Below are 24,719 nucleotides of genomic sequence, written 5' to 3'. Positions count from 1 at the left end.
GTGCCTTCTAAATGGTTGGGAGGCCTTTGGTCCAGCATCTATGCGGAAAGGGCGCGGCTTCCATCCGCAACTTACATGGCTTCCAGAGACGAAGTAGATAGACGGTGCTTGGATGGAAACCAGTATTCCATACTGACTAGACTTGAGCGCGATCCGCGGTATTCTTCGTCATTGCACTTGGGGCTGAGTATCGGAAGACCCGCGTAGCCAACGAAGAGCCGCCCAAGGAGAGTGTTGAAGATAGGTGGAGAGGCTGTTGCGCGCTCTGCGTGACATGGACACGGGCAGTCTGGTCGGCATGTCCTGAAGCGGGGCGTAACATGAATGGAAAAGTCATCTCTTGAAGCTGGTGTCGGTGATTTGTGATCTGACAGAGGAAAAGACTGTTGCTGCTTGAGTCGAGGTTTCGAGCTATACGCCGCTCGGACCTGTTTGAACTGGTTGGCCTGCAGTTGTTGAGACTGTAGCTGGAGCATTTCTTCAGCCTTGGCAATCCTCTCGTCGACCCCTGTCAGGCAGCCCATGAACTTCTCGCTGAGTGCAAGGTGACTGGACGTAGTACTAGACATAGCGTGTATGTTCACGCGGATCTTCATCATGCCTTGTCTATACCAATTTCAATGACTGCACTGTAATTAGTCAAAAAGACATGCACTTACAAGTTTGATGCCCCTAGCATGATGTTCAAGCTGCTCTTGACTGTTCTAATATCATCCTGTAGCATTTGGAGGCGCTCTTGCTCTTTGCGCCATGAATGAACACCCAACAGCGTGCTCCTTGAAGCTCTGCATTCAATTGCGAGGCGCTTTACAATCTCGTGGGCCTCATTCAACTTCATCCGGGCCTGTCGTAACAGATGTGGTATGGCCATTTCGTTTGAATCGGTCAATGTGCACTTGCGCTGCTCGAGGAGTAACGCCAACTGGGTAAGTACCAGTTCGAAGTCAGCGACTTCATTATTCAAGGCGTGTAGGCGGCCCGGTAATGATTTGCACAGCGCTCGTAGCTGGGAAATGACAGAACAGATCTGAGTGGCTGAAGTAGCCAGTGCCGTCACGCTTGCTTCCACTGACAAAGGGTCCATAACGACGCGGTTAGGCAAATCATGGGACGGGCCGCTAGTAAGAGAACTATGTATGTATGCGAGAGGAGGGGTGGAGAATGTTGATGGATTCCGGGCTCTCGAAGTCTGGGAGGATCGCGGGGGTGACCAATGCGTCACATTTTGACACTCCTATCTTTCCGAGCATCGTCTCGGGGGCCGGTACACAAACAAGGGGGGTGGGGGTTGACAAGCCCATGCAGTCGTATCAACCAGGTGGACTTGATTCGGTCTGTGAAATCACGGTGCACATGTGTGCCTGCTAAATATTGCTACTGACTCAAAACTTTACAATATACCATATCACATTTCAGGGTGATACGGCATGAACCGAACACTATCTGGCTCTATAGAAAATTTATTCGATAAGACTCTATTCACTTTCCCCACGGAGTAGTTCACTGCGTCATGCCAGAATGTTGGTGCAGGCTGTGTGGTAAGCAGGGCCCAAGGCAATGGCACCTGGCGCACCACGCCACATTACCCTTGGCCGTAACCGCCAATCGGGTGCTCACCTAAGCCGACATCCAAAGGAGTACAGTACATACCTTCAAAACGTTGCTCTAACCCCGCCAACAAACACACCAACATCCTCACAGATCGCCGATTGCTTATGTAGCTTCAATCCAACACCACAAACAGCAGTTAACTAGAAGAGCCGACGGATCAACGACACTTTGATTCAATCTTCTCCATCGCGACCATGAGATTCGGAGAAGGCTTCCACCGGCTCATCATCCCGGAATTCGAGTCTTTCTACATAGACTACAACTGCAGGAAGGCGTCAATCAAGCAGCTGCACATCCAAGGCCAGGGTCTTGATTGTAGGTAGCTCCTTCGAGACGATCATCCCAAATGTTGAGCTAAAGCCAGACTAACTTACCTAGCCGCATACCAAGCTCTGTGGGGAGACCAAAGCCGAATTGAGGATTTTCGGAATCAGATACTCGCTTCGGTTCTCGACCAGGAGAAGGAGATGATCGATAGCTTTTATCTCGAGGGCCACCTACTACCATCCCTGCCCGCAGCTTCCGCCAGTCAGAACTTCTCTTCCTCGCAGAAGGATACCGGGACTTGCTTGGGGATCTCCAACAGCTACGCTGGTTTGACAGAGCCAACAGGGACGCCGCGCGTAGGCTGTTTGGCAAATTGAAACGAATCGACGTGCAGAACCGAGGAAAGCAGGAAGCCCAGGAGATCCAGTGGTTCAAGTTATACGATGGCTCGGAGGAGAAGACCACTGCGGTATCACTCCGGATAACTACGCTACTGGCTGAGCTGGATGGAGCTCGGATCGAGCACACGCCAGATCCACAAGCTGTCCCTTTGAAGGAGACACCCTGGCGTTTCGGTTCGGCCTCGGATCGATTGCCCAACATTGGCACTCTGCATCATCTGGTCCTCCAGGGCAATGCTGAGAAGCTCGTTCAGTTGGCTCGTCCAGATTACACGTTCGACTTCGGGATTATACAACTTGATCAGGTGATCAGATATCTCGTCTTAAACAAGCTGGAAGCCACGGCTATCCAAGTCTTGGAGCGGTCTCCGGAATTTGCTCAGAGCCTGAACAAGGATTGCCTCCTTTTCTCCATGCGAGTCGCCACATCTGCTAGAGCGAGCGATGAAGGCTCTGCAGCTCGCGGGGTCCGTAGGCGCGAAGATGAACTCCTGGAGGTCTTTCAACGGATGATGCAGCTCTGCCCCAGTCCAACCCCCTTATTTCTCGAGCCCGACGGATCTGGTCTGGAGCTGCTGAGCTATGCGGCCAAGCTTGACCTTATACGATATTGCGAGACCATACTTTCCCTCGGCGGTCCAGCAATGCGCCCGGATTGGGTTGCAAAGTTGATGAGGTCTACGAAGGGGAGCAAATTGCTCACACCTTTTGAGATAATGCTCCACCGACATCAGTCCATGTTCACGGACGTCATCACATGCCTGTGTGAGGATATTTGTGTACGAAATGAGCATGACATACGGTGCATTCTTGATGGGCTTCTTACAACCGCAGTACGAGTAGGGAATGACGAGGCTGTTCGGTGCCTCGTTGATGTCGGAGCTGGAATCTCCTCACAATCCACAGCAGGACAAGCCAGTGACCAGAACGCCCTCCATATTGCTGCTTTACAAGGACGAGTCGACTATGTCAACCTGTTACTCGCAAATTCTGATCAACGGAACGAAATGATCGATGCCACAGAGCCCCGGAGAGGCTTGACTGCGCTTGCCATCTCGTGCATGTATGGCCACGAAGGTGTCGTCAAGGCTCTTCTCCTTGCTGGGGCGGATGTGTCGACAACCGATCGTTTTGGCTGGACTGCAAAGGAGCACGCTGCTTACAGAGGTCATCAGACCATCGCAGGACTACTTGGAGCCTGGGATCGTACCATCCTCCAGGGGGGTCCAGCGAACAGCTTTCCAGCGATGACAGAGCCCACGGCCACTTCTCTCGGGCAGGGGGAGCACGCAATTATAGTCAACCTTGGCAGTGTTCAGGCATGGCTAAAGGTAGACCCTGTCGAAACCAGTTGCTACTCTCCCAGCCCAGCGGCTGCAGCAAAAGAAGATACCTCCTACAGCCTGACAATCTCCGCACCGCAAGAGTCTCAAGTCGGGAAGGCTACAGCTTCTATGATATTCGATCTACCACTCATCAACGATGATCTTGACACCACTGCATGTGTGTTCATGCTCAAGGATGATGCAGTACCGGTGCTCACGTTCCGAATCACAGCCTGTAGCCGGTTAGACCCTTCTCAGGAAAAGGTGGTCGGGATCGGGAGTGCTGTCCTGGAAGGCATCAAACTGGCTGCTGGCTGTCCACGAGAGAACCTGGTACGGGAGCGGACCGCTGCGATTTTGGATTGCGACACCATGAATGTGATTGGTACTGTTCTGTTCACTTTCGTTCGGGCAACGCCATATCCCTATCTTCAAGACCCCTTGCCTTCACAGAAACGGCAAAGCAGCGATGGGATGATTTTGGTGGGCCATAGAGGTAAGATAACTACATTCCAAGCATTTGGCAAGATTGGCTTACCTTCTCCCAGGGCTGGGCCAAAACGTTGGTAAAGATAAATATCTCCAGATCGGCGAGAACACTATCCAGGTGCGCATCTAACTCTTGAAACATGATGAATGAAGCTTACTGGATATTCAATTTAGTCATTCTTGGCAGCAGCCAAGCTTGGTGCCTCTTTTGTCGAGGTAAGTAACCGCTGAATATGTTCGCTCGGGACCCATTACTAACTACAGTAGTTTGGTAAGCGGCAGTGAACAAGTATTGTGATCAGAAAATAAGCTCATCATGAGATAGATCTACAACTCACACGAGACCTGGAAGCCGTTTCGTACCACGACCTATCATTCAGCGAGTCGGGCACGGATATCCTAATCCATGATCTTACCCTGGAGCAGTTCCGGTACGCTAGCAACGTGCAGTCTCCACACGGGAACCCGGCTTCGGTCATAGGCAGCCCACATAATCCGACGTCGGTGCCCGCTCCGAGACCCCACTCCCGCTCCGTTAGTGAGAGGAAGGAGCCCGGGGCTTCCCAGGTGCAGGACCGAGTAAAGCATACCGTCGACTTCCGCGCCAAGGGTTTCAAGCCCAACACTCGCGGCGAGTTCATCCACGATTCGCTCGTCACGCTTGAAGAAATTCTCAGAGAGCTCCCCGAGCATGTGGGTCTCAACATTGAGTTCAGTAAGTGAAATGCCACCGCCGCTAAACCCCCTGCAACACCCTGCTGACCGCCTGTGCGCTAGAGCACCCGCGGATCCACGAGTCCGTCATCGCCGGCGTGGCGCCTGTGGTCATCGAGATCAACAAGTTCATCGACGTAGCCCTCGACAAGATCCGCCGTTCCGCCGGCGACAAGCGGCCGCTCGTGCTCTCGTCCTTCACCCCCGAAATCTGCATCCTGCTGTCACTGAAGCAGCGAGCCTACCCGGTCCTCTTCATCACCACCGCCGGCCGGCCGCCTCCCGGGGTCTGGAAAAGCCGCCACCCAGCGACCTCGACAAGCGGGCCGCCAGCGTGCAGACGGCGGTGCACTTCGCGCGGCGGTGGAGGCTGGCGGGCGTCGTCTTCGCGGCGGAGCCGTTCCTGCTCTGCCCGCGGCTGGTGCGGTTCGTTAAGAATGCGGGGCTGCTGTGCGAGACGTATGGGCCGCAGAACAATGAGGTGGATAATGTCAAGGTAAGTAGCTTCACCTACAACACGGGTTTCTGCTATTCACTAGCCAATGAATACGACATGCTGATGGTTTGGGGGACTAGTTACAAGCAGATGCAGGGATGGAGCTCCTGGTCACAGATAGGGTTGGCCTGATTGCAAAGGGATTGGCTGGGCACCAGGCAGCTACCAGATAGGGGCCCTTGGGGCGGCCCCTCCCATTCTTACCAAAGTCCTACAGATAGATATGGTTTCTTGCTTAAGGCCTATTACTCGAACAATAAGAGTCTACATTTCCTTTCCTCAAAGGCCTCTCCATCCATAACACCATGGATATAAGCTTTACCGACAACTCTCCAATGCTGGCCGGGCCTTACAACTCGTGGATATCGGATCAAAGGACCTGTCTGTTATTTTCTTATATGGGGTCAATTACCTATGAAGGTACGTCTTTAACAGTTGCTCCTTGGGCTTTCCAACCTCTATAAATAGCAAGGACTTGGAGTTTAGGCCGGTCCTTACTATTATCCCGCAGACGTAGGAGTGCTGTCGCACGCAAAAGTGGACATCCACTATACGAAGATTAGTGGCCTTGATATACTCCAATGCGACAAGTGCGGTATGCAGGTTCGGGGTCACGAGGAATACAAGGCCGTTGACAAGAATCTTGACAGTTGTTTTTGGTATTCCCCGGCAGTTTGGCAGCGCCTCGTATGGCTCATCCGCGTCGAGAGAAGCATGGCGGAGATGACATCGGACGAGACCTGCGCCCGGAAGAACATCTAGAAGTCATAACTGCCACTCGGTCAGATCAAGCGCTTGGTAAACCAACTGCGCCATCTTTCGACATGCTATGTTCCGACTGGTAATACCGCTGGATTGCGGGTGGGGGGGGGGTGATACTTTCTCGCTGTCTGCACCTTAAGAGCCTTGCCTGGGAACACCGGGAATGCCGGAGAGTCCGGCTGCCAAAGGCCCCTGTGGATTGGCTGATGGATGCGATGCTGACACTACATTTATTTCCTTCCCATTATCAGTGGCATCAGGCTGTCGGCCCATTTAGCAACGGCCAAGCACATTTATGAGATCTACATGTTGTAGCAGTGGAACAACCACCTAATCAAAAACACAATGCCCCGCGGCTCTTAAAGTGAAGTCACGTGTCATGGATGCCGATTACTTGTTCAAAGAAAAATATTCCATAGTATCGGGTGCTGCTTCCAGAAACATACTTATTGTACCTCGAAGCCCTTCGTACCGCCATTATGTTCATACGGCTTACACCAGAAACCCATTTACCGAATATCCACCCAGGATTCTTCACTATCTAGTTCTGATTCCTTCAATGTTGCTACTCCGACCCTTTCGTAGGCTCCCCTGTCTCTGTCGTTGCTGGGATAGACAACGAGCACATAAAGGTTCGGCTCATCGTTGAACGCCCCAGGCTTGTCCCGACCTACCTCCATACAATGCAATTTTTCGAAGTCGTATGTACCTTCTATGTCAAATTTGATGCGCTCCTGGGCTTCTGTCAAAGTCAGCAGTCTTTTCACATAACAGTGCAAAACCGCTTCTTTTTCTGACTTCGCCTTGGCACGTGGACTACCACCATCACCATACAGCTTCCCCAGAGACTTCAGCGGGTTATCAAATACATGACCAACGGCCCAGGCGACCTTTTCGAACTCAAGAGGTAGGTAGCTTATGGGACCGAGCTTCGAGACCCATGACCAGCTCGGTACAGAGTGATCCGAAGGCCACGCTATTTGCGTCATGGGTTCCTCAGAAGCCCGCCGCCACAGCAATCCACGCGCAAAATACAACGAAAACATGCCGTAGGCTGCCTCGGTGCGAAATGCGCGGGCAAGACGTTCTTGGAGTCCCAGTATGGCTACCGCGCGATCAGCTGGCATTGTGAATCTCCAGCCCGGAGTATCGCTCATACAAGTCTTGGACAAGCAGCTGTCGGCCATCCCGGTAGTACTCCATTGCAAACTTGGGAAAGTTCGCGTCACCGATGAAGCGTGCTTTCGTGCTAGATCATCGGCACCTGTCAGTAGGCGCTCTTTTTCGGGGGCCACGTTTCGGCAGAGTTAGGATGCTATCTTACTTCTGAAGCTTGCTCAGGGTTTCGCAATTGATAGCCGTGCCGCACTCCCAGTATACCTGGGTCGAGGTGAAGAAGATCGAGCGTCGAGAGAGAGCCCGCTCCTGGAGGACCCAGCCACGAAGGCTCAGCGGTCCTTGTTCCACATGCTTTTTGAAATTATCGATAGCTTGACACACATATAGCTTGCTGCTTTTGTTGGGGGCTGGCAATTGTACGCATCGACGCGTCGGTCGATCTCCAAGGAAGCCCTCTACAGACGACAGCGCAGAACTGGCACCAATGGTAACGTATGCGTCGCTGAACACCTGCTCCATCCTTGCCGACTCATAATACCAGTCTGCTGCGTCGTCTTGGATGATGCAGAGTGAGTCGATCCAGAGGTATCGAATACCAAGTCTCTGAGTGATGATTACAGCATCTTTAAATGATTTTGGGAGATGCTCAAGGCTGACACACTGCTTGTGTTGTCCAATATTGGCTTTGGTAGTAGCAAGCCCTTGACCAGCCTGGAGTTTTCCCCAGCAATGACTAAGAACGGCGTATCGAGAGGAGGAGACGGATGCAGTATCAGCAAGGTATAATGAGTTGACGTCCAGGAGGCGAGTAGGCATGCTCGGCTTATTATCATTTTGACGCTGACACATTGTATGCGCCGAGTCACACACTTGTAACCATTGTTTCATTAACCTCAGCTGCTCTTTGCTGCCTGGGACAAGAAGCTGCGGTAAACCCAGCCGTGCTGGCCCCGGAAAAGCTGAGTCCAAGTCTGGAAGTGGTTAGCAAAGTTTTGCCAGAGAACATGGTTCGGGGACCTTTACCTGGCTCAGAGTATAGTGAGAGAAGGTCAGGGCCGCCCTTGATGCCCACGAGGCTGTCGCCCTGTTGTAGATCGACCCACCTCGATTTGATTCCAGCTTGATTCGTAGACTGCCATAAGAGGCTGCAAAGGTCGCAGAAGCCCAACTTGGCGTGAATTGTGTACAGATCACACTTTCGATCAAACAGCTGTGTTGACGTGCTTTTACTGCAGCTTTCGCACAGAATTGGGGGTCTTGAAGGTTCTGCAGGCTTCAATTGATCCCAGCCAACATTTCTCAGAAACTCTGTCGCGAATTCATTGTTCGATGTCGACCTCCATGAATCATGGAGCAGTTTAGATTGCTAAGGTACATTAACTAACTCTCTCATCATATACTCTCGAACAACTGAAGACTTACATTCTATTTTCTAGTCAGCACTCAGTCCGTTCATATGACATAGATGGAAGACTTACCAACTAGAAGAACTGTTAGTTATGTAATATTATGAAGGATAAAGATCTTGTTTGCCAACCTAGCTACTCACATTCTTGTTGAAGCGATAGTAAGGTCAGTATCAAATATTCAATAAATGGGCATGGTGGGTTAACCGACATACTATGAACACAAAGATTAGCTCAGCGTCAATTGTCTGAACACACTGTTCTCCTGGTACTTACTTTGTTCTTCTCAATGATTGAGGATGAAGCTGATCCAGAATCATCTTGTATGCTGGGCACAACAAGTGTTATCGCGTCTTCATCAAATGAATCGGATTGAGGCCTGCTTATCGGTGGCCTATCAGGAGTGTCATCATCCTTCCCCCGGACGGCTAGATTACCCCCCTTTGTAAAAGGGACGTATGGCCGTCTATTAGCATTATCCAGCTCGCTCTCAGGGTAGTTCATCTGGGTTGCCGCAGATACGATGACGGGTTGGCACGACATTTTCGTTGGACCTCATCGAGTCTTTGGCATAACTCTTTTGCTTCTATCCGACTAGGCTTCAGGACCAGAAGCTTGGTATGAATAAGTTCCAGAAGATCTTTGTAGGCGGTATTGTCCTCGAGAGTCTGTGCGGTGATTTCCATCCAACACTTCGCGTAGGGATGAACGTCGTACTCTGCGCCTGGTTGCTCAGGGCGGTGGGCCCAAAAAAATTCGGTGTGATTCTTGAACGTTCTCAAGTTGCTGTGCCCTGAGGTACTCCAGACCAAATGTTCGAGCAAGATGCATCCAATCGACCATATGTCATATGCGCGTCCTCTTGAGCCCATGTTCTCGCTGTGTCTGTCCATCTCTGGGGGCTTATACCGGGATGTTCCCGTACCCACCCCCGACGGTCCCCTCATGTTGGTGGCTCCTTCATGGAAAGCAGCAAGACCTAGATCCGCAATCTGTAGCATCGCCTGGGGTTTTCCATCATTGAACAATAATATGTTCTCGGGTTTCAAGTCCCCGTGGATGCAATTCTTCACCCCATCCGTGAGATCCCCATCCGTCAGATGGAGCTCCATCAGTGCAGAACCAATACCTGCAAACTGTTCCATAAACCATTTGACCTTCTCTGGCCCAATAGCTTTGTGGTTGAGGGACTCCCAGTGGTGGTCCAGATTGCCGCCGTCAGCCCAAGGGAATATCAAGCATCGGTCATGGTTGATGCGGTATGCAGCGATGGGCTTGATAAGATGAGGCGACTTGTATTCTTGGACTTGAGAAAGATTATCAGCCTCTCGGTCAAAGAACTCGGCAAAGTCCCCCTCTCTATGGCCTTCTTAACGGCAACCAGAACCTCCTTGTCATCGGGAAGACCTAGAGGCCATAACTTTCGCGCTAGATGTGTCCTGTGTATTTCAGCCTTGAACACCTCTCCGAAGAATCCACTGCTGGCGGGATTAGATTCCAGCCTCAAGTAAGGCATTGTTTGTTGTCCTGTGAAGTTGAAGTGGAAAGTCTTGTCACCGAACCTGGGGGCTAGAAACAACCATTGGTTTGCCGCTAGAAGCGTGCAATCGTTCAAGTCCCAAGCCCCCTTGAAGAACGGGTAAGATTTAGGTGCATCCGGTCCATCGGCAATAGAGGCGATGCCACCATTGCTCTCAAGCCTAACTGGAAGGGCCCCGTCGTCGAATTTATTCTCCGATAGGCTGGAAAGAAGAGGAAGCATCTTCGATCTGGATAGGATCAGAAATAGTCGTCTCGAACCCGTTCCGTCAAATACAAAGTCAACGAGGGTTCTGTAGTTTTCATGCTTGAGTTTAGATAAATAGGATTCAACGGTTTCTCGCGTTACAAGTTGTTCGATCATATCGTAAGGAACGAATGGGTTGTCCTCGTAGTTCTTGACGGAAGCAGCATCAATCCGCTCCCGGATGTCGGTGTAATCGATTTCCATGGTTGGTTATCCGATGATCGAGATAGGGACTGTGATTGGGAGAGTATCTTGGCAAAAAGAATGGCGCAAGTAAAGGACGTGAGAAATGTAGCGCAAGGCAGGCGGGCTAGTTTACACTCTTCCCTGGTCCCGTCACCGAGGCAGCATCTCTTGCTGCTGCCCTTTTAAGTCTTTAGGGGGGGGGGGATACGTCAAGGTGGCGCTGGTTTACACCATATCCAATGCACGCAATCAATTTTGGGCAGATTTTGGACGTATTGAGTCTTTCCAAAGAGGGCTGTGCAGCGCCCGTGATAGCAGTATGGTACGTCATGCATTTGTCCAGAGCCTTACACGTTATCATGCTCTACGTGGTGGCTATGCTGGATTGGGTGCTTGCACATATAAGCTACCAGCTTTGTTAGTGAAGCTACCTGCATAAGATACCAGGTGGGCGTTTTGAATACAACCTTGAAACTTGATCAATCTCCAACTAGCTGCAAGCCACTTTGGGTAAGCACAGCCTGATCTTCGGGCACAGTAGTTGCCTCGTTTTCATTTCTTGACCATTTACCACTTTGATATCTAACATGTGGTTTGCCCCCCGCCCCTTGTCGAAGCTTATGGTGTCTAGATTTCTATTGCCATTTGGGTTTGTTAGGTATGGAGTATTTAGTCGGCACGTCTGGCTTTGAGCTCATCCTATTCTATCAAGTGCGCTGGTAATTATGATACCCATCTTTCTTCGCCATGCAGCCCGAATCCGCAAAAGGGGCAGGCATTGAACCGGCCGAGAAAGTTTCCACCAATTGTGACCATCACCTCGATGGTCTCAGCGTCCTCCCATATTTTGAAAGATTGACGCATTTTGTCCGAGGCTCAACAAGACACTGGGTTGCCGGTGGAGTGACTGTTGTAGACTTCCGCCCTTTGTACACGATCACCATTCACCATATGCAGAGTCAGCTGGCTAGATGGATTTCGCAGGCAGAGAAAGAAGAAGTCACGGGCGAGCAGTTGGAACAGCTAAAAGGGATGCTGCATAGCTACAGTAAGTACTCAGGGCAGCCCGAATTACAAAGAGAATCCACGTCTTGACCATGAATTCATAATCAGCTGATGCCCTCCGAAACTTCGAGTTCATCCACGCGAATCGTTGGAATACTCAGTTTGCCAAGAACATAGCAGCCTCACGCCTCGACAACGGTCCTGGCTCGCAACTACAGGCTGCACTGATCTCCGAACAGGAACTTGAAGCTCACGAGAAGCATCATAGCATATTTCAAGACTCAGACCTTCTGGGCTCGTTTGATCACAACCTTATGCAGCATAGTACCGCTGTTGGCCGAAGTCTGGGCAGGTCACGATTGGAGGAGATACAAGGCGAGCAACGGCGAGCTAGGACCCGGACAGCTCTACGGAGGTTTTTCTTTGCTGTTATCGGCGGACTAATTATTATTGGGCCTATGTTTGTTTTAACTTGGGGCATTGCTACCCCGAAGCAACTTGCAGTAGTGTCAGTCTCAATAATTCTCTTTGCCACGGGTGTGGCAATTTTCTCAACCACTGAGCCAGAGAACTTACTGGCTGTTACTGCAGCATATGCGGCGGTTATGATGGGGCTTGTTGGAACAGGGAATGATGGCTTGGTCACTTAGGTAGCTTGAAATGATGTTCAGAGGATACTACGGCTAAGTAGTTGTGGTATAAGTAGAATCCGTACAAACTCTTCTCAAGACCTCTATCAAGGGAAGCTTAGTAGCGCAACAAGCTAATGAGAGTGCATACAGGCTGCTTGTATCTGACAGGGCTGAACTAGTATGAGTGGAGAAACAAAAAGGAATAACTAAAATAGAATGAAACAGGGAATAGAAAGAAGGGGAAAGGGGATGGGAAACCTTCAATGATAGTATGTAGACTTCGATCTGATACCACTTCAACCCATCAGGAACAAAAGAAGTATAAAGAGCAAGGTACCCTCAAGTATATGAATTCAACACGACGCCATCAAACCCCCAGAGTTATTTCAAGAGGAAAGCGAACATAAGTGGCTCCCCTTTTTTGGCAGTCACAACGATGCACCTTATCAAACCTTTCCCATCAATTTTTCCCTGGCTAGTCTAATCTCCTCCAATCTTTTCATGCTCGATGAATCCATGTCGATCGGAATCGAAGCTCCGGTCACCTGCAGATACCACCCTGTTAGATTATCTCCGAAATCTCTTGAATCTGGATTCGACACCGCTTGGCGTCCACTGACCTTGGGTTTGATGTAGATTATGTACACGTTGCGGCGGAGTGCGAACATGAACCTTTCCTTTCCGTACTTATAGAGGAGGACATTGGATAGGTCCCGAGGGTTGATGAAGTCGGGATGTTCGGTATAGACATCGAAGTCGAATTTATGATCGTGCCTTACGAACTTCAAACTCCGATGCGACATGGCCACGAGGCTGACGAGTGAAATAAAGAGAGCTTTGATGAATCACTTTGGTCAAGATGATACGAGTAATTTGGGTAAAATAGCAAGCAAAGTTCCGGGGAGAGAACTTTGAACATATTTGACAACGCGAGTCCTACTCTGACACCTTGCGCGGAGGCGCAACATCTCTGTCCACACCATCGACATCAATCATAAATTGGGCGTCATCAGGCTCTACATCCTTGAGCCTAATTGGAGAGCCTCGTCAGCCAATGTCACCCCCGACGGTAAGGCAGACAGGCAACTTACCGGGATGAGCGGCATGCACAAGCATTTCACTAGACATGAAATGGCGCCTTATACGGGGATGCGATTGGCTACTGATCCGGTGGCTTCGGTGAGGGCCGCATGATTATGACATGCAGCGTATCGTCGGATAACGGACTTGGGCGTTCGGGTACTTTCTGCATTTGATTCGACAGCTTGATGTATTGTTCCACAGGACAGGGAAATCGCCTTTGTACGCATGCATCCCCATTGGAGTTCCGGTGACTTGGTCATGAGTGTCCCCCAGGGTTTTTCCACTTACTTCCCCTGGCAAAGACTTTTTGGTCCACCATGAGCGACCAACGCCCATTCGGTATGGCACTACCCTCTCCGAGTGTTTTCGTCGAGAATCCCGATGGTGTAAGGCGCTCAGAAAATGACTGCGACTACCTTGGCAGGCCCCTTACACCATCCAACGCATCCAATGCAGGGAGCAGCGAAGGAGAATCGTCCAGGACCTCGATCAACACAGTGTCGGACCTGGGCCTCCATGCCGCCCCAACGCTGTTGTCAGAGAGGCGATGCAAGTGCAAGCCACAAGGAATCGGCGAGCCCCATATGCCTCAGCATCAAGTGAGTGCCAAGGATCTCAGTCAACACTTCAACCCACCCCTATCTCCGCCAGGTCATATACTCAAAGCTGTCGACCTAATCCGATGGGTATTCAACAAAAAGTCTTGCGAAGCTCATGGGATACCCAATCATTCTACTTGCCAATCGATGCATTTGAAACCCTTTTCTGTATGGAGACAATTGCATCACTTCTGATGGAAAACGAGCCGGGCATGAGCCAGGACGAGCTCAAGCACAACGTTGCCAAGATACATGAACCCAGCCCGGCTGACAGTCCTCTGAGTCGACGGAGAATCTGGAATCTTAACCATGATGAAAAGTATGCAGTACATTAACGTGTTCATCCAAAACGGTTGTTGGGATAAAGATCTTCCCATCACTATTCCACATGACACAAGCGGCGATGCCATCTTCACTGACTGGGATTGCAACGATCTGATCCTGTTCAAAGCCTATCAGCAGTACTTCTTTGTTCCGTTCTTTGATTTTACCAGCGACACGCTACCTTCGTATAACTTCCATCAAGACACTGCTATGCCTTGGCAAGAGTGCCAAAGGATAGGTTGCGGGGCAGTGGAATAATACGACGAATCAAGGTCCATCCAAGCCACCATACCCCCGTACCACGACCCGACGATCCTTTGCCTGAGTCAGCCAACCAGAAATTTTCCCAGAACACGGAGGCGCCCCCCAACTCTTCGCCGTCAAAGAGATATTCTCTGGTGATAGAGAAACATACAAGAAGGAACTCTCTGCGCTCGAGATGACGTTTGGGAAGATGCATGGCGATGATCACCTCGTCAAACTTCTCTTCACCTTCCAGCAAGGGGAGAAATTCTTCTTGGTGTTCGAGTGTGCCGACGGAAATCTCCAAGAGTTCTGGGAGAGCGAGTCGTGGCAGCAGCACACAGGCAACGACCAGTGGGCCTACGAACAGTGCTTTGGGATAGCGACGGCGCTAAAGAAGATCCATGGGATGTCGACCTGGCAGAAACAGAAACGAGGCGGCCTCTCCGACCGAGATGCCGTCGAAGAGCGTGAGTTTGGCCGCCATGGCGACATCAAGGCGAGGAACATATTGTGGTTCAAGAAGTATGGGGACAAACGCAACCATATGGTCCTTTCTGATCTTGGTCTTACCAGATACCACTCGAGCCTTACGAGGTCTCAAGTCCGGTACACTGATCTGGACGGGCTCACAAGGCAGTACGGCCCCCCAGAGATGGACCTTGGCGAATGCATATCTCAAGGATACGACATCTGGTCCCTCGGATGCGTGTACTTAGAGTTCTGCATCTGGTACCTTGAAGGGCCCGTTGGCATAGACAAGTTTGAAGAGATACTTGAGTCGGAGACTTCGCCGCCTCCCACTACTAACTTCCGTGAACCCACCTACTTCAATATCAAAGTAGGCAGGGATGGAAAGAGAAAGGCAACGGTGAAGCCTGTTATCAGGAAGGTATGAGAAAGCCCCTTGTCCATCATTCTACGTAAGCCCTCGTCCAGCATAGATGATCTGACCACCCCCCCCAGACAGTTAGACGGCTGCAAGGTCTTCCCGATTGCACGCCATTCGCGAAGAAAATGCTGCTTCTCATCGAACGCCGCATGCTAAAAGCCATGCCCAAGCAACGAATTCCAATCGATAAGCTATGCCGCGAGCTGTCTATGGTCAAAGACTCGCTGCCCAAGACCGGGGGTGCGGAGCACACAACCGGCGAGCTTGTCCAGCATACCCGGGGCGAGTGGAGCGGGGATGGGACGCCGTTGAGCCGTCCGCTATCTTTGATCTCCGGAGAGCTTCCCGCCGAAGCTGCAAGGCCTGGGCCGGAAGCACTGGAAGTCATAACTCACATCGATAGCCTAATCGCTCCTCGAGTGCCGGGGTCTTCCCTCCCCAGTTCCGTTTCTCCGGCTCGTGCCGAGACTGGGCGGGAAGCTACCACATCACAGCCACCATCTGACCAAAGTACCCAGGGCAAGCGGTCTCGTCGTAGGGGTCGTCGACATCAGTGAGAGTTCTGAGGCTGTCGACCTTTTCCATCGTCGGAGGTGTGGAAAGCGAGTGTCGAGAGATAGACGCCCTCTAGCGCGGCACAAGCCATGAGAAGACAGTGTCAAAATTATCAGAACTCGATGCTTGTCTCATCCTACACGATAGAAATACACCAAATTGTTGCAGCTTGATGCTTCATACCCTTCAAGTTCGAAGGCTTAGCTTCGAGTAATAGTTGTGATGTAGCAAGGCGCTCCACGGCTCCAGGTTCGGATATGTGTTGAGTATCAACTTTATCATGCCAAAAGGAAAAAGAGAGAAAGGTAGTGAAATCACCAAGCCCATGACATCGGAACCCACTGGGCGGAGCAAAATTTGCGTATGCCTCAGCACCTTGCCTTTAAATGTCCATTTCGCGGCGATCCCTGCGGGCCCCCAATGCTTCATATTCACCATAATCACGGCTGCCAAACCACATGTTACTTTCATGTATGGACCCCAGATCTAAGGCTATCGGGAAACTTGCGAAGTGAATTGACTGGATTTAGAAGCGGTTCCGGCGGCGAAGAGGCAGCGGCAGACGAAATCTAAGTTTCGGCTGATGGCTGACGTCCCCGGTCAATTGAAACGGCTCGCTCTGAGTGGACGGACATGGGGGGCATGTCCTTATCATGGGTACGGGTGGAGCCGATGGTGGTGGCTGTTGTCCGCCGCGCTATGCCGTAAACAAGGGGAGAGGCCGTTATCTGGCTCGTCTGGTTCGATGAGAGTGGCGTGGATTCGCTAGCCTGGTAAACCTAGAATCCCACATGGCCTGCCACTGCTGCGGATTCTGCTTATATAACGAGGGTTCGTCGTGGTATATGTAAGGAGTAGTTTCACTGGCTGCGGGGTTCACTGGTTCAATAACGCCATGATCGACGGCTCCATCGCCGTATGCTGGTATGCTAGGGAAATTTCTCTCCGCCCTCGCCATGGTCGCAGGATGGGTTCTCGCCATCCTTCCTCTCACGAACGGACGGTCAGAGAGGAAACGGATGGCTTGTGAGCCAAGTTTGATGCACTCCAAGTCACCCTCGGCGTATTAATAAGATATCGCAAAGAGTAAAACAAGTGGGTAAGGCTGAGAATGGTTCCGATTTCGTCTACGAATATGTTTTAATTCCATCGTGCAGGGGCCCAAGCCTGCCCATCTCATAAGCGAGTCTCCGCGGCTCTGTGAAGCGGAAAAAGGGGGAAGTTGGAGAGCTACATATCAGCACCCGGTCCAGTCGGCGGAGATGCGACGTGGGAAAACACTCTCCATATGCGACCGCTCCAATTCCGCAACTGAACTTCATGCAGAATTGCGCAGCGATCTGATCTACCTAGTCTGACTTGTCAAGTATGTAGGTAGGCCACATGCACTTTGCCTCTCTCACAAAAGTCCCCCATTTCCTTGGCAAATCGTGAGGCTCGACTGCCGTTCCTTACTCAGCCCAATCTGGCACGCCGCAACTACCGCCAGCGACAATGGCCGCCCTCGGGCCTGTTCTTAATGTTAATGTGATCAGCGACGAATCGGTTCGACTTGCGCAGGTCTTCTATGGCGTGACGATACCCTTGGTGGCGCTGGCCACCGCTACCTTTGCGTTCCGCATCCTGAAAAGCACCAGAAGCAGAAGCGTCTGGTCGGATACTTGCATTGCTTTGGGCTACGTAAGTTGTTTCACCCGTCTTTCGTCGTCGTCACCTGCAGCGCGTAGCTTAATACTAAACTTCGGTTGCCCTTCCTTTCACACATCAGGCCCTCACCATCGCGGACTGGGGCCTCATGATGCCGCAGATGTTCCTGTCTCCCGGCACGCAGTCGCCGTCCGCCGTCATCGAGGGCGCCCGGGGCGCCTTCCTCGCGATCCCGGTCTGGGGCCTGTCGATGGCGCTCATCAAGGCCTCGATCGGCCTGACGCTCCTGCACATCCAGGAGTCCTTCTGCTTCCAGGCCTTCGTCTGGGCCAACATCGCCATGGCCGGCGGCTACGGCTTCGGCAACGTCTGGTTCAGCCTGTTCTACTGCCAGCCGCTGGAGGCCGCCTGGGGTGACTTTTCCGACCCGAACGCGGCCTGTCTCTCGCCGTCGGCGCTGAAATCGGCGGCGTTGGCGGGGGCCATCGTCAGCATATCTACTGACATCAGTGAGTTTGCGCGCGCCCTTCTCTGGATCTTTCCTGATCCACTCACGCGCATCGTCAAGCTAACTTGGAAATGCCAGTGCTGTCCATCGCTCCCATCACCTTCCTGTGGAGCCTGAAGCGCCCCTTCCGCGAACGCGTCGTCATCGGCTTCCTAATGTCGCTAGGCCTGCTCGCCGGCGTCTCCTCGCTAGTCAAGATCCTGCTGATCCAAAAGTTCGGCACATCCCGGGACGACGACGGCCCCGCGCTCAACGTGGCCATCAGCACGTGGACGGTGCTCGAGCAGCTGCTGGGCGTCATCGCCGCGTGCACGCCCTTCTGCAAGCCCCTGTTCGAGCAGTTCCTGCGCACGCTGGGCGTCTCGCTGACGCGGACCGACCGCCGGCCGGGGGCGGGGCCGAACAACTCGACGCCGGCGCGCGCCAACTACCAGCGCGCGACGGAGAACGACACATTCCGGTCGCAGATCACGGCGACGCGATCCAAGTTCGAGCCGGAGGAGGATCCGCTGCATATCGAGATGGAGGCGGGGCTGGCCGAGGGGTCGCGGGACGCGAATGGGCGCATCTATATGCGGAAGGAGGTCCATGTCATGACGGAGGAGTTGCGGGAGGACAATCGGGCGGATGGCTGGAAGAAGTACAGCCCCCCTTGAAAGAGAATACTAGCGAATGCCAATCCATGTTTGTTCCGATGCTGTGCTCAAGACTCTTCTTTCAGGCCTCTTACTTGTCAAGCCGGTTGACTTTCCAACCACACACCGTCGTGCGAGCAATCATACGGTGGGTGACAGGTTCTCTTCAGTTCCCAACTTTTGACTGACCGATTCATAACATTATCTAAGGCAGTAGCATCACCAGTTCTATCTGTACCTAATCTCAGCCGATCAGTACAGCGACTCGTACTCATAACACAAAGGCTCCTTCTGGATATGCATCAAGTCCGCCACCCTGAACTCCACCCGATTGCCCTCCCCCAACCCCACCCAAACCGGCGTGTCCAGCGTCGCATTCCCACCCCGCGCGTTGGTGTAGTCGAACGAGACGAGCGGCCCCGACATGTCCCGCTCCCGCCCGACCAGATCCCGCGCCTGCCACGACCACCAGGCCCGGTCCACGTTGCTGTGGTGCAAGTAAAAGACCGGGTCTGCCGGGCTCGCGTACGTGTCCGTCATGGTGCCGTAGAGGCCGCCGACGCCCCAGTGGCCCGCCGGGTGGTACGACTGCGAGTCCGTGACGAACTCGAAGGCGCCGTAGTTGGCCAGGGCCATGGCGGCTTCGACCTGTGCGGGTGAGGCCCGTTCCCGAAACGAGTCGTATGAGAAGTCCCGGCGCACGCACCCTAGCGCGTCCTTGGGGGATGTGTCGTTCTGCGGGCCGAAGTAGGTGCCCAGGCCGGCGAAGGGGTTGTCGATGAGGCAGCCGCCGCCGCTGCGGTCGGGGATGTCGTTGGGAGGGCCTACGGTCTGTGGCCATTCGTGTTAATCAAATAAGGGGATGGCCACTTCATACTTGATGACCTGTCTCAAGCCGACAGGGAAGGAAACTTACGAAGCCGGATAGTTCGGGGTGGCTCAGATTGCCAGGGATGTAGGCCCCATTGCCGCCAAAGCCAAGGACCGTATCGAAGATGGGCGAGTTCAAAAAGGCCTCTTTGCTGCCCGTGTCCAGAGTCCAGTCCCAGAAGGGCTGCCCGAGTGTGCGGTCCCACCCACAGGCCCAGAGGGCTTTCTCATACTCCACGAGGAGCAGCCGGTGATACGGATAGAAGATGCCCTTCGATATGCAGAGTCAGCAGGACTCCCCTCCTCATGCGACCCTGATTGAGTAACTCGTAGTGCTGGTGATAAACACGGGATGATGCTCACCACGAAATGCACGAAGTCGGTCTGCTTGACGTGAGTGGCCAGGAAGTCCTCGAAACGGTTGCGCACTATGGACAAGGTAGCTGTGGCAGTACCGGGCTGATTCATCATGCACTGGACCGCACCGATGTACTGCTGGCGCTGGCCATCAGTGAGGTGGCGCCTGTTATCATCTCCGAGTCAGCCAGCCAATCCGATAGGCGTGCGCGAGAGTGCTCGGACTCGATCATGCAAATGGATGCAAAATAAGTATATCTATGAATAGGAGCATATACGGGCCAGCTTACCATTCTTTACGTACGTATGGCCGGGCGCAAGTCTCGCGAACAGACGTCGGCGCGGCTGTGATTGGCAGGGCGGAGGTTGCCACGAGCGCCAGAAGGGCGGTCGTCCACGTCCACGAAGAGAGACCCATCATCAGAGAGGCAGAGGAAGACGCGAGACTTGTGACATTCAAATTAGGGCTGGATTGGCGGAGAGCACCGGGTGGAAGACAATCCGAGCGGCGCAACCCACGGGTTCATCTTATACTGAACAGAAGACCCTCAAACGGGCTTTTGTGACCTTTGGTCCGTTTCTGAAGTCATCTCGGCTGAAATACGAGATGCAGCCAGCACACGGTCGATAGCGCCATGCTTCCCTAGTTCAATCTCCCAACGGGACGGAGACGGACGGCGTTGAGATCTGTTTTCGCGCTTGACAGCATCTAAAAGAGGGGTTTGTGGTTTTGGACCCGGCAACATGTCCCTTCTGGATTGGTCCGGACCCAAGATCCGGGTCCCAACGCGGCGGAATAGATGCAGGGGGCCTGCATCGAACCGATGCAAGAGACCGGGTCCCTTGTTCCTGCTTGACTCGGAACCCCGGCGATACTCGGAATATGGCCTTATCTGGATCTTCCAGCTCTTTCTCTCGCAACTCTTCCTGAATTCTGCTGGGAATGGCTGGCCAGGTTGAAGAGTACCTGCCGTTTTCCCCGGCTCTCGCTATCCGGTGCCGCCGAGTGACCCACAACTCCCACAACTCCGGCAGACGTAGCGCCGAACCTCGCGATGCTGGTGGGACAAAAACACAGAAAACGCTAGCCGTGGATCTCGCGAGTTTGACGAACAGAGAAAAGTTGACTCTTTCACGTTGCAGTGTTTTGAAACCTCTTACTTAAGCCTAAAGACATGGAATGATACGATATGCAATTAAGTACCCATAAGTTGTAATGAAGTCTGCATGCCAAAAACTCCGTAGCGCCCAGCCTGATTGCATGCAATTGTCACAAAACACGCACTTACACCAATCAATCCTAGCATATTTCGACTCAGGGGAAGTAATCCATTATATCAACGCTGCTGACGACCAAAAGCTTGGTGAACCGGTCGCCCCTGACTACCAACTCCCGCGCGAACTCCCAACGCCCTGCGCTTCCGTTGGCGACGACCGACTTGGTGCTGTGCGGGTAGATGTACTTTTCAAACCAGTCGTCCGTATTCTCCTTTTGCTTCTGCGCCTCGGCGTTCCCGGCACCATCACCGCCGCGAGCGTACGCGATCAGCGTCGACATGGGCGACGTACTGACGCCTAGCCAGTACTGGGAGCGCACGAGCACCTCGTACTCGACGACATCCCTTTGGTCGAGGCCGAGAGCCTCGATCTGCGCCAAGAGCGTCTCGTTGCCCGGATGGCGTTGCTGGTGATCATTGTTGTTGTCGTTGTTGTCGCTGCTGCTGCTACTACTAGTACCCGTAGGTGGGTTCAGCAACGTCCGCCAGTCGTAGACCGTGTAGTCGAGCGGCTCCAGCATCTCGCGGAACCTTTGGACATCCGCTCGATCGCTACAGCTCACGTAGACTGTTCTTATTTCGCTGTCGTCATCATCCAGAGTGGTAGCAGCATCGTTACCATCAATACCCCTCTTCTTCATATCGCCAGGACTAGCGCTAGCGGTGAGAGTAGAAGTAGTAGAAGAAGAGGAGGACGCGATCCCTCGAATCGCCTCCACATACCCTCTCATCTGCGCCTCAACAGCACCAGATCCCTTCTCGGACCAGTCGCCCTCGCCGCGGAGATGTACGCCGATGAAGCGGTCGCCATCCGCCGTCCCTGCAGCCTCGGCAATCTGGTTCAGAACGGCACGGCCCAGCGCGAGGAGGGCCGCATTATACCGCAGAGCCTGAAATAGGTCGCGGCGCAACGTCCCCATCTCGCCGCTGCACCCATAGTCCCACGCCAGGTACGGGTCGCCGTAGCGGACGATGACGGGTTCGGCGGAGAGGCTGGCCTCGTGGAGGAAACCTTCCACCAGGTGTCTGAACGAGGCGGAGGAGAAGGAAGAAGACGATGTAGTTATGCTATGGTGTGGAGCCTTGTAGGATCGGGACGGCAGGTTCACGGTCTTAACGTTCCGCCGCTCCTCCTTTTCCACATTCTCGCGCGTGCTTCCATCTTCGTTTTCGTCGTGACGGCAAGCAGCCGTAGTCCGGACTTTGAGCGCGGGACACCAGTTCCCGAGTGTCCGTTTGGAGGCCCGCGATGTCCCACAAATGATCGGGACACAAGGCGGTAGGAGAGTTGGTGCGGACCATAAAGCCATCATCAATCTCTGCTGCCCTCGCCGCGATCGAGGCTATGACGAGCCCCCCGCCGGCGCCTACGTCGATGGCCAGGCGCAAGCAGGTCTGGACTCGGTTGCGGGCCTCGGCCAGGCCGCCGCACAGCGAGAGCTGGTCGGCGCCGCAGCCGCTGTGGCAGTAGAGCGTCAGGTTCGGGTTCCACGGCGTGTCCCGGCACAGGCCGGCCAGATGGGGTAATTCGAAGCCAGGCTGTTGCTGGTGACTTGACGACGAAGAAGCCGAGGCGGCAGTCGTAGATAGACCAGAAGATGGCTGCGTGTTTTGATCTAGAGAGCTGCTGCTGCTGCTCTGCAGGGTTTCGACCCTGGTGGGAATGGCAGATCCGACTCCTCGTACCAGCCGCTTGCAGATGAAAGTGGTTCATCAGTGCCTACGGAGGTCTTCTCATTATAATCATGTACCACTCGCGTCAGGGCCAGCTGCCGAGGGGTATACAGGATAAATACCAGAGTGCCAAGGAGTAGGAGCCCACAGCCAATCCGTACATAACTTCGTGACATCGTCACGTCATTTGATCCAACATAAACATGAGTGCCATGGGGAGAAACGAGCTGGGAGAATCTAGTTGTGGTGGTAAAACTGAACGAAACGACAGGGACGAAACGACAGGGATGAGCCCAGGAAGGTATCTATCAGCAACTATCGATGAGACAAGTGGGTAACATTCACTTGAGACAGATTTCCCGAAAATCGTCCCTGCAAGAAAAGCTGAGCAGATTGGTTTTTCTAGGGACCTGGAAAGGCGGACGTCTCTTAAAGGAAGGCTTCATTCGGAATGTTGATCCCTTAAAGTATAATAACTGGCCCGGGGATAGCTGATTGGCGGAATTGCCAACGCTCAGCTGGTAGTGTCCAGAAACATGGACATGTGTTGGTAGTATCCGGGGCAGCGAATGCTCATTGCTGGCGATTGAATTAACAATACACCGCCCATTGCCCAGTTTATCGCCGGAGTGGAATCGCCCCTGAACATTTGATCTTAACTATTGGGCAGAATAAGAAGTTCGCGCGACCCACATACATAAATGGTGTGCTAAGTTGGAGCCTGCCACCAAGCACACCACGGATGGAGAAGCTCCGGATATCTCTCCGTCTAGTCGCTCTCGTCGTCGTCGTCCTGGAGAAACTGGAACTGGGCCTGCTTATTGCCCCCAGCACTGGAACCGGCCGCAGCAGCACCACTGCCCGGCTGAGCATCAGCATTACCGGTGTCACCTCGGGCTTCTCTCTCGGCGGCTTCCTTCTCGCGTGCCTTCTCGCGCTCGGCTCTAGCGAGCTCCATCTGTTTCCGAATGCGGCCTTCCTTCTCTTCCCGCTCCAGACGCTCCTGCTCCTCGCGTGCACGCTCCTCCTCTTCCTTACGCTTCTTCTGTGCCTCCTCCTCATCCGGGTCGTAGCCTTGCGGGTCGATGCCCCGGCTGGACAGGAAGTCCAGCTGGGCCAGCGCGCCGTTCCGTATGTGCGCCTCGCTGGGCCACGGCACAAACATGGCGCCGGCCAGCGGATTCAGGCTGTCTTGTATATGGTCCGGGAGGGCAGTCGTGGTGGTTTGCTGACCCGACAGCTGGTCCAGCGCACCATTGGGGGCCGAGGCGACGCCGTTGGGCGTGCCGCCGGGCGTAGCGGCAGCCGACTCGACGGCGCTCTCGGGCTGGGTCGGGGGCGCCGAGGAGGCTGGCGGCGGCGGGGGCGCGTTGGCGACGCCCGAGGGCGGGACGGTGGTCTTGGCGATGTGGCGGCCGTAGTTGAGCAGCTCGGTGTAGTTGATCGGGTAGGTCTTGCCCTTGTCGGGGAAGATGGTGGTCGAGGTGCCCGTCAGCTCCTTGCGGGCCTGGGCCAGCTGCACCAGCGTGTCCTTAATCTGGCCGTCGAGGCCGGCCGAGACGCCGCGCAGCTGCTGGATCCGGGCGTGGTTGCGCTGGTGCGTCTGCAGCTCCTCGAGGCCCTGGGCGAGGTCGGCGGAGGCGGCGTTCAGCTCGGTGGCCGAGTGCGTCGAGGGCGTGTACTTGGCGATGGAGTCGACCAGGTTCGCGAGGGCCTTTTCCATGCGCTCGAAGCGCACGTCGATGGCTTTATCCATGATGGAATCAGACGGGGGGGACCAAAATACGATGGGCGATTATGTATGTGAATTAATTATGAGATAACTAGAAGTTCGTGCTGCCTTGAGCGGCAACCTC

General features: G+C 53.5%; 10 protein-coding genes across 10 annotated transcripts; 4 read left to right on the top strand and 6 right to left on the bottom strand.

Annotated features, from left to right (window-relative positions):
• Positions 1–71: 71 nt before the first annotated feature.
• PG994_000757 (ankyrin repeat protein) lies at positions 72–1,084 on the bottom strand (the record flags this gene model as incomplete). Its single annotated transcript, XM_066852166.1, has 2 exons — positions 72–606; positions 660–1,084. The coding sequence occupies 2 exons, from the start codon at positions 1,082–1,084 to the stop codon at positions 72–74; spliced, it is 960 nt and encodes a 319-aa protein (XP_066722798.1).
• Positions 1,085–1,805: 721 nt separating this feature from the next.
• Positions 1,806–5,303, top strand: PG994_000756 (ankyrin repeat-containing protein; the record flags this gene model as incomplete). Its single annotated transcript, XM_066852165.1, has 8 exons — positions 1,806–1,926; positions 1,990–2,234; positions 2,273–4,100; positions 4,153–4,211; positions 4,268–4,313; positions 4,419–4,808; positions 4,871–4,966; positions 5,044–5,303. Coding segments are annotated over 8 exons (3,045 nt in total), but the record flags the coding sequence as incomplete, so codon positions are not given.
• A 1,271-nt stretch (positions 5,304–6,574) lies between these two features.
• Positions 6,575–7,192, bottom strand: PG994_000755 (uncharacterized protein; the record flags this gene model as incomplete). Its single annotated transcript, XM_066852164.1, has 1 exon — positions 6,575–7,192. One exon carries the CDS (start codon positions 7,190–7,192, stop codon positions 6,575–6,577), a length of 618 nt encoding a protein of 205 aa, XP_066722796.1.
• A 193-nt stretch (positions 7,193–7,385) lies between these two features.
• PG994_000754 (uncharacterized protein) lies at positions 7,386–10,580 on the bottom strand (the record flags this gene model as incomplete). Its single annotated transcript, XM_066852163.1, has 5 exons — positions 7,386–8,155; positions 8,208–8,352; positions 8,867–9,056; positions 9,113–9,949; positions 10,012–10,580. 5 exons carry the CDS (start codon positions 10,578–10,580, stop codon positions 7,386–7,388), a joined length of 2,511 nt encoding a protein of 836 aa, XP_066722795.1.
• Positions 10,581–11,309: 729 nt separating this feature from the next.
• Positions 11,310–12,217, top strand: PG994_000753 (uncharacterized protein; the record flags this gene model as incomplete). The annotated part of the gene is made up of 2 exons (XM_066852162.1): positions 11,310–11,610; positions 11,676–12,217. The coding sequence occupies 2 exons, from the start codon at positions 11,310–11,312 to the stop codon at positions 12,215–12,217; spliced, it is 843 nt and encodes a 280-aa protein (XP_066722794.1).
• A 1,382-nt stretch (positions 12,218–13,599) lies between these two features.
• Positions 13,600–15,897, top strand: PG994_000752 (Cyclin-dependent kinase-like 4; the record flags this gene model as incomplete). The annotated part of the gene is made up of 4 exons (XM_066852161.1): positions 13,600–13,881; positions 14,209–14,443; positions 14,556–15,340; positions 15,415–15,897. The coding sequence occupies 4 exons, from the start codon at positions 13,600–13,602 to the stop codon at positions 15,895–15,897; spliced, it is 1,785 nt and encodes a 594-aa protein (XP_066722793.1).
• A 1,492-nt stretch (positions 15,898–17,389) lies between these two features.
• On the top strand, positions 17,390–18,706 carry PG994_000751 (uncharacterized protein; the record flags this gene model as incomplete). Its single annotated transcript, XM_066852160.1, has 3 exons — positions 17,390–17,575; positions 17,664–18,051; positions 18,129–18,706. The coding sequence occupies 3 exons, from the start codon at positions 17,390–17,392 to the stop codon at positions 18,704–18,706; spliced, it is 1,152 nt and encodes a 383-aa protein (XP_066722792.1).
• A 231-nt stretch (positions 18,707–18,937) lies between these two features.
• PG994_000750 (uncharacterized protein) lies at positions 18,938–20,330 on the bottom strand (the record flags this gene model as incomplete). The annotated part of the gene is made up of 4 exons (XM_066852159.1): positions 18,938–19,516; positions 19,602–19,787; positions 19,919–20,078; positions 20,203–20,330. The coding sequence occupies 4 exons, from the start codon at positions 20,328–20,330 to the stop codon at positions 18,938–18,940; spliced, it is 1,053 nt and encodes a 350-aa protein (XP_066722791.1).
• Positions 20,331–21,227: 897 nt separating this feature from the next.
• On the bottom strand, positions 21,228–22,927 carry PG994_000749 (uncharacterized protein; the record flags this gene model as incomplete). Its single annotated transcript, XM_066852158.1, has 3 exons — positions 21,228–22,390; positions 22,461–22,843; positions 22,914–22,927. 3 exons carry the CDS (start codon positions 22,925–22,927, stop codon positions 21,228–21,230), a joined length of 1,560 nt encoding a protein of 519 aa, XP_066722790.1.
• Positions 22,928–23,632: 705 nt separating this feature from the next.
• On the bottom strand, positions 23,633–24,619 carry PG994_000748 (uncharacterized protein; the record flags this gene model as incomplete). Its single annotated transcript, XM_066852157.1, has 1 exon — positions 23,633–24,619. The coding sequence occupies one exon, from the start codon at positions 24,617–24,619 to the stop codon at positions 23,633–23,635; it is 987 nt and encodes a 328-aa protein (XP_066722789.1).
• Between the last annotated feature and the right edge of the window lie 100 nt (positions 24,620–24,719).

The sequence above is a fragment of the Apiospora phragmitis genome (genome assembly GCF_038363925.1).
Source record: "Apiospora phragmitis strain CBS 135458 chromosome Unknown utg000001l:1.0-2902119.0:1.0-2906034.0, whole genome shotgun sequence".
In the NCBI taxonomy this organism is placed as follows: Eukaryota; Fungi; Ascomycota; class Sordariomycetes; order Amphisphaeriales; family Apiosporaceae; genus Apiospora; species Apiospora phragmitis.
This window is presented reverse-complemented; position numbering and strand designations above follow the sequence as displayed.